Source organism: Lynx canadensis, chromosome A3, assembly GCF_007474595.2.
Source record: "Lynx canadensis isolate LIC74 chromosome A3, mLynCan4.pri.v2, whole genome shotgun sequence".
Classification (NCBI taxonomy): Eukaryota; Metazoa; Chordata; class Mammalia; order Carnivora; family Felidae; genus Lynx; species Lynx canadensis.
Genome location: NC_044305.1, coordinates 22,027,158 through 22,037,893, shown reverse-complemented (window position 1 = coordinate 22,037,893; position 10,736 = coordinate 22,027,158). Strand labels below are relative to the sequence as shown.

At 40.2% G+C, this 10,736-nt stretch overlaps 1 protein-coding gene across 1 annotated transcript in view; it reads right to left on the bottom strand.

Annotated features, from left to right (window-relative positions):
* Nucleotides 1–7,967: 7,967 nt before the first annotated feature.
* The window catches only part of MROH8 (maestro heat like repeat family member 8), a 30,805-nt gene continuing 28,036 nt past the window's right edge, over nucleotides 7,968–10,736 (bottom strand). The window contains exon 7 of the mRNA XM_032592573.1: nucleotides 7,968–8,713. Coding sequence (XP_032448464.1) covers nucleotides 8,480–8,713 — 234 coding nt within the window. The 3' untranslated portion in view covers nucleotides 7,968–8,479. The remainder of the gene's footprint in view (nucleotides 8,714–10,736) is intronic.

Below are 10,736 nucleotides of genomic sequence, written 5' to 3'. Positions count from 1 at the left end.
CTCAGGGTCTAGCACAATGCCAGGCTTACAGAAGGAATTCAAAGATATATTTATTCAATCCAGTCTATGGTCCTCAAGTTTTGGACAAGTCCAAGCTGAGAAATAAAGCTTTGATTCTCCTTAGAAGAAGTCTCTTCTTTTATTTACTTATTTTAAAATTTTTACTACTGGACTTTTTATTTTTATTTTTTTTAAAGTGTATTTATTTCTTTTGAGAAAGAGAGAGAGAGCAGAAGGGACAAAGAAAGAGGGAGAGAATCCCAAGCAGGTTCCACACTGTCAGCTCAGAGCCTGAAGTGGGGCTCAAACTCACGAAATGCGAGATTATGACCTGAACCCAAACCAAGAGTCAGATACTTGAGCCACCCAGGTGACCCTGGACTTTTTTTTAAGTTTACTTATTTATTTTGAGGGAGGAGGAGGGACAGAGAGAGAGAATCCAAGCAGGCTCCAAGCTATTAGCACAGAGCCTGACTCAGGGCTTGAACTCACAAACTGTGAGATCATGACCTTAGCTGAAACCAGGAGTCAGATGCTCAAATGACTGAGCCACCCCGGTGCCCCAGAAGAGATCTCCTCTTCTTTTTTTCTTTTTTTTTTAAATGTTTATTTATTTTTGACACACACACACACACACACACACACACACACACACACACACAGACAGCATGAGCGGGGGAGGGGCAGAGAGAGAGACACAGAATTCGAAGCAGGCTCCAGGCTCTGAGCTGTCAGCACAGAACCTGACACGGGGTTCGAACTCACAGACCGTGAGATTATGACCTGAGCCGAAGTCGGACGCTCAACCAACTGAGCCACCGAGGTGCCCCTCTTTTTTTGTTTTTTGTTTTAATTTTATTTATTCATTTCGAGAGAGACAGAGAGAGCAAGTGGGGGAGGGGCAGAGAGAGAGGGAGAGAGAGAACCCCAAACAGGCTCAGCACTGCCATCACAGCCCGATGCGGGGCTTGAACTCACGAAACGTGAGACCGTGACCTGAGCCGAAACCAAGTGTCGGATGCTTACCCGATTGGTCCACCCAGGCACCCCAGGTCTCTTCTCGAAGAAAGATAGTGTGTAGGAACTTTTCTTCTTCTATAATTGACTCAAAGGTAGGGCCTGACATTTATATAAACACTGTAGAAGAGCATTATCAGGGGAACATTGGGAGTTACTCCTGGTTTTAACTCATTCTCTTATTTCCGGAATCTACTTAGGTATCTTTGTGTGCTACAGCAAGTATGGTCTTCCAACTGTCTATATCAGAATCACTCTAAAAATTGAGAGGCTTAAAGACTATTCCAACATTTCACTCCCTGATAATTTCACTCCTCTGATAATTCTCATCCACGAATAAAACAAATTGAGAAGGTCCTAAAGGACTCCTAAAGGGAAGGCCATAAAGGCAATATGAAATACTGAAAAGGCTCCTAGCTGGGGCAACAGATTGTAGAAAGTGAACATTCCTTCTTGGGATGAAATTAAGAAATTCCTATATTTACCTAACCTTTTTTTTTCCTTCTTTGAATTCCCTAGGAAGTAAATGAAATAATTTGAGAAGCTATTTATTGTGAAAGTGTTTCAAAAATGCTTTTGGTCTGTACATTTGTAAGTGCTGGGAATGCATCTGAATTAGGAAAACACATACATTAGCCTATAAGCCAATGGTTCACAAATTTTAGTGTGAAAAATACATCTGGAGAGTTTGTTAAAAATACGGTTTCCCCTCCAGTGATACTGATTCAGGGGTTTTTGTTTGCATCATCCCTTTGGGGGTATGCATTCATCAAGCTGTTTCATACCTTCCTTGTGTTTAGTTTTGCTAGTCCTCCTGTCCAGAATGCCTTTTCCACTGCCCTGTCCCACCTTCTACTTGGCTAATTTACACTAAACACTTAGCTTGTGGCTGCCCTTCTTTTAAAACTCCCTCCCCAATCCTTCATCTAATTAAATCACCTCCTACAGGAGCTTCCACAGAACTCTTTTATTTTGCTTTGGAGTCCTCTGTTATTCATCTAGGTCTGCTATCAGACTGTGTGCTGCTCCAGGACAGGGCTTGTGTCCTATCCCTTATTTCTACAGGCCCAACAGCACCTTGGACATAGTAGTTGCTTTGCACAGACTCCTAAGAACAATCACCCCAGTTAAACCAACTCTTGTTCCAAGAGCTAGAACAATAAAATTATGCTAAAATTACACTTTAAAATGATTAAGTATATTTAATATTTTGTATGAAATCATAAGTTTCATATAAGAATCTATATTTAATATTTTATATGAAATTATAAGTTTCATATAAGCTGAAGCAAGCAGTAAAGGTTTAAAAATAATGGATTACAGAAATATACAAAATAATAGTTTTTAAAAAAATTGTATGAACTCTTTTTTTTTTGCATGGGTAAACGTCTTCCTTTATTTGACTTAGTGGTAAAGTGTCTTAAGTTCAGCTTACAGAAAACATCAGCACTGCACCAAGACATTGTGAGAATCATTCATTGGAAGTGGTTTTCAAACAGTTTAAAGCTAAGAAATCTTGGGGCGCCTAGGTGGCTCAGTTGGTTGGGTGTCCGGCTTCGGCTCGGGTCATGATCTTGGGGTTCGTGGGTTTGGGCCCCACATTGGGCTCTGTGCTGACAGCTCAGAGCCTGGAGCCTGCTTCAGATTCTGTGTCCCCCTCTCTCTTCGCCCCACCCCTGCTTGTGCTCTGTCTTTCTCTGTTGTTCAGAAATGAATAAACATTTTAAAAATTAAAAAAAAAAAAGCGAAGAAATCTTTTTTTCAAATATGATAATTACCCAGAATCACAATATATAAAGCAGACAAAAAGAGATGCTGCTCTTGTCTGGCTGGCTCAGTTGGTAGAGCATGAAACTCTTGATCTTGGGGTGGTGAGTTTAAGCCCCACCCTGGGCACAGAGCTTACATTAAAAAAAAAAAAAAAAGATGCTGCTCTGATAAAGGAAGTGGGGGCCTAGAACCTTCTCATAATGCTTCATTATCTTCCCCATAAGGATCTCCCGGAACTTTCAGGGTGCCTCCAACTCTGAAAGCCACAATTGTATGTAAAAAAGCATCTTGTTTTTTTCTCTATGTGATTTATTCCTATTTATGGATATATGTATGTATGTTTTGGCTAAATCTTTCTCAAGTGCGTTACAGATAATCATGATATTCACCCCTAAATAACTTCAGCTTTGATCTCCTAAGAATAAGAACATTTTTCTGTATAACCACATTATCATTTCACACCTAAGAAAATTACATTAATTCAGTAATCTATTACAGAGTTTATACTTAAATTTCCTCAAAATTTTCTTTGACAGTTTATGTTTTCATCCAGGATCCAATCAAGTTCATGTATTACATTTGGCTTTATCTCTTTGGTGCCTTTTTATCTAGAACAGTGACCCCAGCACATTTTTCTTTCATGACATTAACTTGTTTGAAGAGTTTAGTCCAGCTATCTTATACAGTGTTCTTCATTCTGGATTTGTTGGATTGTTTCTTTATGTTTATGCGTTATATTCTGACTTATATTGTAGGTTATCTGTCTATATCTTATCTTTTCTACAAGAATATCATTCGATTTTTGAGGGCAGCCATGTTCCACAATACCAGGGGCTGTGTCACACACTCCAATTTAATTTAGAGGCTATACTAGGTTCTGTTACCTGTCATATGGTACTGGATGACACAGAAGGTGGCTGATCACTATATCTGTGTACTTGGGCCTGGAGATAAACAAACTCACAGTATTTATGATTTGTTGGCGGACTCTAGGCTGGCTGATTATGGATAGCCGGGCACAGATCACTCCCATAATTTCTGGCACCTGAAGAAGGGAAAGAAATCACCAAGACCTTGATCCTATGGGACAATGATGGTTACTGAGGATATCGTGGCTATTTCTGAAAGATTCAGGGGGTGACAAGAATGTTTAGTATTTAAAAACTACCTACAATAGATCTTTATGTATGTATATGTATATAAAAATATTTAGAAGAACTTACATACAAAGATATTAATAACGTGACTTTGAATGATGGGATATTGATTTTTTTGCTTACATATTTTTCTAATTTCTCCTCAATGACTCTGTATTGATTTTATAATAAACCAAACTAGTAAAGGTGTTCCAAGGAAGTTGGGATTTTTTTCTGCTCTCTGACAATGCCAGAGGAGTCTATACTTGCCTTTCACCCAGAGATGTCTACCATCTCTGGAAACAGGAGCCACTGGATTTTGGCGCAATTTTTCTTCTTGGCCTTCTCTGCCCACCCATAGACTCATGGCTTCAAGTCTCTGTGGAAATGTCAGCTTCTCAGAAAGGCAGTCCTCAGCACCCTCATACAAAATGGCTTTCATTATCACCAGTTGCCAGAGCCGCTTTTAAGCTGGCATGTGATGCAATTCTGGCCAATGAAACACGGGAAAAAAAATCTACTGGAGGCTTTTGGGAAACACTTTCCTCCCTGATTACAGGGACAAAAGGAAGGCAGTATCTTTCTTGTTTGCTGGATACAGTCTTATCTGTACATAAAGTCTGAAACTGCTGTGACCACCTTATGACTATGTGAACAGGCAAAGTGGCAGATGGAAAAGCCCCTGGCTCTTTGATAACACTGTCGACTGGCTGAGCCAGTCCTAGAAAATACTTCACTTCCAGGCTTCTTATTGTACGAGCAGACAAACCCTTTAAACTTCAGCTGTGTGCAAGCCACTCAGAGTTGGCCTTTTTTACAGCTGAAAGCTGATGCAAGGGCCCATCTCACCATGTTCTCATCACGTTGTTCTTTTTGTATCTTTGCTATTTTAATAGGTTAAAAGTCGGTTTTCATCATTTTAAAATTAACATTTATTGTTATCAAAGTGTAACATGTACACAATTTAAAAAGTCTGGTGCTATTTCAAGGCTCTCTCCTGCCTGTTCCCCAGGCCTGCTCTCCAGGGACTACTACTTTACCCCTTTTATCGCTTTCAGTTGTCCTCCCATATTTCTAAATGATATAATTACAGTGTTGTTTCTTGATGTATCAACTATAGATACATTTAAATAAAATCTCTTGATTTTAAGCTAAGTTGGCCTCCTTTGATGATTGCTCATGGCTTGCTTTTCAAAAATTTGGCACCTTGAATTGACCTGGATGAGGATCTAAGTAGAAGTTACCATTCTCATAAGTGCTAATGATATCTTCCCTCAAAACTATTCTATTCTGGAAAACATGGAGCACATCTTGGATTTTAAAACTATCCATCCCTAGTTGCATACAAGTGACTGTTTTTATTACATGCTTGCTGAAGGGGAGTCCACTGAACAATGGGCCCTGGGCCAACAGTAGTTACTCTCCATTGAACAGGAGTAGCAGAAGAGACCTTAGTAACTGCAAGAGGGGAGAGCATTTGCTGATATTTCAAACCCAGGAAACGACCACTGAGCTTTTTACCTTCTCAAATCGGGACTCTGCATTTTTCACCAATGTTATCAGCAATTCTCCTGCTGATTTTTGGGTGCAGGGATGTTTCAGATTTTTCAGGCCATCCAATATAGTCATTACAAACTGGCAGAGCTCGTTTGAATTGAGAAACACTTCAAAGACCTGAAATGATTTAGAGAAAATGAACTTCCAGGAAAGTTAGTACAATAGAAAGAACCCTGAATAAGAAATATTATGTTAATTTTGTTGGGTTAATTAGAGAGGCATACAAATATGGACAAGGCTGTTTATTTCGGTCTTGTTTACAAAAGTGAAAAACTGGAAGCAAGAGCAAATGTCCACTGCTAGGGTCTGTGCATGGCCTTTTACAGTTCTGAATTTTAGAAAGAGGTTTTATTACCAAGATCCTCATAAAGAATCACCTTTTATAGGAACAGAACTAAAATAAAGGCCTTAGTGCTATACAGCTCACAGGGTCCCAGACATAGCTAAAATACCTTGGCTGGTGATGATATAGTCAAAGAATGTTTCGTTCTGTTTCTCATTGTGCTTGGTGGTGTATAAAGTCCTTCACATGATTATGATACGTGTAATCTACTAGGCACCTACTATATGACAGGCACTAAGCAAAGGGTTTTCCATACAATATCTCCTTTAACACTTACAACCCAATTTTTACAGATCCCCTGTACAGATGAAACGGATACACAGGGAATTTAAATTACCTGACACCTTAGACCCTACCTGAGTAAATCTGTAGGTTTCTTTTTTCCCCATCTGCTAACATAGTGCCTAGTACCTATATTTGTTGAATAATGGATACATATATTAATTTAAAAATATATAGCTTGTTGGGTCAACTACACTCTCTAGCAGCTCCTTTTTGTGACAAGAATCTACATTTGCAAGAGGCTGGCCAAGGTTAGAAGAGCAATCAATGAGAGCAAAGCCTGTCTGAAGAGATATCCAAACAGTGATACTGGCCCCACTGACAGGTTGACCTAAACCATTAAACTAACGGGGCCAGCTGTATAACAGTCACAACCATGGCGCCTCGTCTCCAAACTGTGGAATGATTAGAGAGGAAATTCTGCAGGCAATCTTGTATGTTTAGTTTTCTTCTTCTTTTTTTAATGTTTATTTATTTTTGAGGCTGGGAGGGGCAGAAGGAGAAGGGGACAGAGGATCTGAAGCAGGCTCTGTGCTGACAGCAGAGAGCCTAATGCCACGGGGGGGCTCGAACCCAGGAGCCACGAGATCATGGCCTGAGCCGAAATCAAGAGTTGGACACTTAACTGACAGCCATCCATGTGCCCCTTGTATGTTTAGTTTTATAAGAAATTAGAACTTTTACCCAAGTGGCTTTACCTACCATTTTATATTCTCATAACAAAATGTATGAGACTTCTGGTATTTCCCATCCTCTCCCACGTGTCCAGTTATCTGTCTTTACATCTGCAGCCATTCTGATTACCTGGGCAATTTTGAAGGGACAACTGTAGAACTGCTTAATACTGTAGAGTTCTAGGAGTTCTTGACACTTTTTCATTGCTCTCCTCAAGCTTGGGTGATTTTTCTTGTCATGAGTGACATCTGAGAAGAAAACACGGAATATTAATATTTTCTGGCTTATGTCTTTCTTATTGAGTTTGCGAGTCTGGTCGATCCCCAGGCTGAAGTGAATCCAAAGATCTCACTCTTCTTATCTTTTCCACTTGGATAAGAGTGCCTGGGGGAAGGAGCATGTGTTAATCTGAAGGCTGATTTTTTCCCCCTCTGTGGTCAGACAATATATCAAAAGGGCTTAAAGAAAAAGAAAAGAGCTTTTTTGAGAACAGAGCTTTTGAGTGATTTGAGAGTATAACTGAGACACACTAAACCATTCCCCCATTGGTGAGGACTTTTGAGGGATCTCCTTATGAAGCTTAGGTCCCCATAAAAAATTGCACACTTTCACAATGTCTGATAACTCCAATATCAGAAATCTTTCTGTGTCTAGTTTTGCTGATTATCGAGCCTGCCAGTACTCCCTCACAGTGCCTTGTTTTCATGTTGCTCTGTGACTCGTGTTTGCTGGAAATTATCTATGGGAAGTCTTTGAGTACCTGGTTGAGGATACAGAGTCTCCACCTGGAAAATAAACTCTTTCGGGGAAGCAACTTTGTCTGTATTGTTCACCAACGCACCTAGAATAGTAAGTGCTTCATAAATATTTGTTGAATGAATAATCAGTTGTATTTTCTTGGCTATATATGTCTTGGTAGACATTCCTCATACTCAGAGCTGCCCAAAGATGTGATTGCTGTTTTGGGAAGCACAGAGTTTCCTTATTCTGGGGATGAGCAAGCCCAGGCAGGGTAATCCTTGGTGGGAGTAGATTAGACTGAGATTCAAATGCTGGGGCACTGGGCTAGATATCTTCTAAAATCTCTCCTACCTGGCGGGGGGGGGGGGGGGGGGGGGGGGGGGGGGGGGGGGTCAGTGATTCATTCCTTGACTGCAATGACCCTATTTCTATTTTTCAAACTCCTCAAGTTCACACCTGTTGTTTCCTCTGCCCAATATGCTCTTCCTACATCTTCATCTGGCTAATGTTTCTTATTTTTCAGGTTATCTTCAGAGAGGCCTTTGCAGAATGCCACAGCTAGATGGGATTCTTCCTCATGGCCCCTGCAATTTCCCTGTAGCAGATTTCTTTATTTATAATTACAGAGTTATTTGTTGATTCTTTGATTGTCTGATTCCCCCACTAGACAATGTGTTATACAAGGATTGGACCACTTGTGTTCTGGTTGCCATTAGATCCTAAGTAAGTGCTCAGAAAACGTTTATGGGATAAATAAATAATAATGAAGGCCCAGATGATGGCAGAACTTCACTTCTGACCAAACTAACTTACTTTAACAAACAAACTTTAGTTTGTACATGAGGCTACATGTTTAGCTATTTCAACTCCATGGCCATGCAGATGGCTGACACTAATGGATCATCCAGGGTTCTGATTCAGGTTATCAAGTCAATGTTGGTTCATCTATGCTTGTGGACTATGTGCCTTTCTCTTTGAAAACTACCATAAAAAGTCTTTCTAGAATATAGGGAATGAGGGCACAAGGAGAACTGGCTGCCATCAACAGTGCCTTACACTTCAGCCTCAGCGTGATATGCAGTAGGTAGTGAGTGCCCTCTGCAGCCTCCTCAGCTACCTCTTTCACTGGGTCCCCACACAGTAGTGCCATCAGAGCCACCAGGCGCCCAAGCCTTTGGAATTGCAGTGGAAGCTAGTTAGAAGAAAAAGAAAAATACCATTAGCATACGGGTGCATTTGATGCCTTAGATTTGAGTTACTGAAAAGTAATTCTACTTCCACCCTCTGCTCAGGAAAGTGCAAGAGTCACATGCAGCCCTTAGATCTCTTTAGGGTAAACACTGAACATGTGTGGATACACTATGTCCATCAGGTGGTATTAAATAGGACAAATTCTAACCTAAGTCAGCAGTCTAAAGAATGAAAAAGCTTTATATATACAGGTGTTCATTCTAGTACTATTTTTAAAGACATACTGGAAATAATTGTCCAATAGTAAAGAGAACTATGGTGTAACCACTTTAGGAATACAGCCATTAGGAGTCAAGTATCCTAGGAATTTATAGTAAGGTGGGAAAATGTCTGCTAAGTGAAAAAGTTGGATGCAAAGTTGAGGTGCACTATTTAATAAAACTGAAAAATGTATTTATTGATATTTTACCTTATTATGGGAAAAAAGGTAGCTGGAAAAACCATACCAGAAAAAGAAATATAGTTTAAAATAGTAAAAAAAGGAAATTATAAAAAAGTTAAAAAAAGTAAATTAAAAAAGACAATTAAAAAATGAAGGTAGAAAAGATAAATGTGAAGAATTTGGTTGCATGCAGAATGCATAATCATTTGCTCAAGGCAGGACACAGAGCTAGGTTCTGAACTTTCTCAGGGCTAATGTGGAGGTACGTACAATGTCCCACATAATATGATTCACATTGCCTAGAAGATAAGAAGCAAGTACCCATGCAGAGGAAGCACAACTGTTCTTAGGACTGAAGCAGAGAGAAATTCCTTATGTGGCTCTTTAGAGAAATGGACTGAGATATTGCGAACAACAGCCTGTTTCACCTATTTACAGTCAACACAGCAACACATACACACAGCCATGTAATGTCTTTCATTCACTGATAGAACCTTCATTCACCCAATCAACAAATCCTGAGTGTACTTATGAACCAGGAACTGGTTACGAGGATGACACTTAGGGCTAAGGCACTGTAACTGGCACTGGCAATACAAGCTGTGAACAAAAGACAATATCCTGTTCATGGAGATGATATTCTAGTTGGAAGAACATAAAATAGCAAAGAAGTAAATTTTTTTTTTAAGTAGTCTTCACGCTCAGCGTGGAACCCAGTATGGGGCTTGAACTCATGACCCTGACATCAAGACCTGAGCTGAGATCAAGAGTTGGATGCTTAACCGACTTTGACCAAGAAGTAACATTTGTTACGTGTTAAATGGTGATAAATGCTATGATGAAGAAAAATACACAAAAAAGGACAGGAATTGCTATTTTAGGATTATCAGGGAAGACCTCACTCACGTTGAAATGAAGGATGCAGCCATGTAGATATCTGGGAGAAAAGCACTCCTGGTGGAAAGAATAGCAAGTGCAAAGGGAAAGGAGTGTGTTTGGTATTTCAGAGGAACAAACAGGTTAGGTAGACTGGAGCAAAGTAAACAAGTTAAAAAACAAAAGAAATAGGAGGTAGATTAGGTATAGGGTATAGCAACTTAGAGAACACTGTAAGAATTGTGACTATTTTTCTGTGTAAGATGGTAAGCCGTTGGGAGTTTTAATGCTTATTTATTTTTGAGAGAGGGGCGCCTGGGTGGCTGAGTCAGCTAAGCATCCGACTTCGGCTCAGGTCATGATCTCGTGGTTCGCGAGTTCGAGCCCTGCATTGGACTCTGTGCTGAAGACAGAGAGAGAGAGAGAGAGAGAGAGAGAGAGAGAGAGAGAGAATGCAAGCAGGGGAGGGGCAGAGAGAGACACACAGAATCTGAAGCAGACTCCAGGCTCTGAGCTGTCAGCACAGAGCCCAGTGTGGGGCTCAAACTCAAGAACTGCAAGATCATGACCTGAGTTGAATCAGCTGCTCAACTGACTGAGCCACCCAGACGCCACAGTCATTGGAGAGTTTTGAACAGAGAAGGGACATGAGCTGATTCACACTTATTATTCAGTGCATATTTAATTAAGCATTTACTGTGTGGCA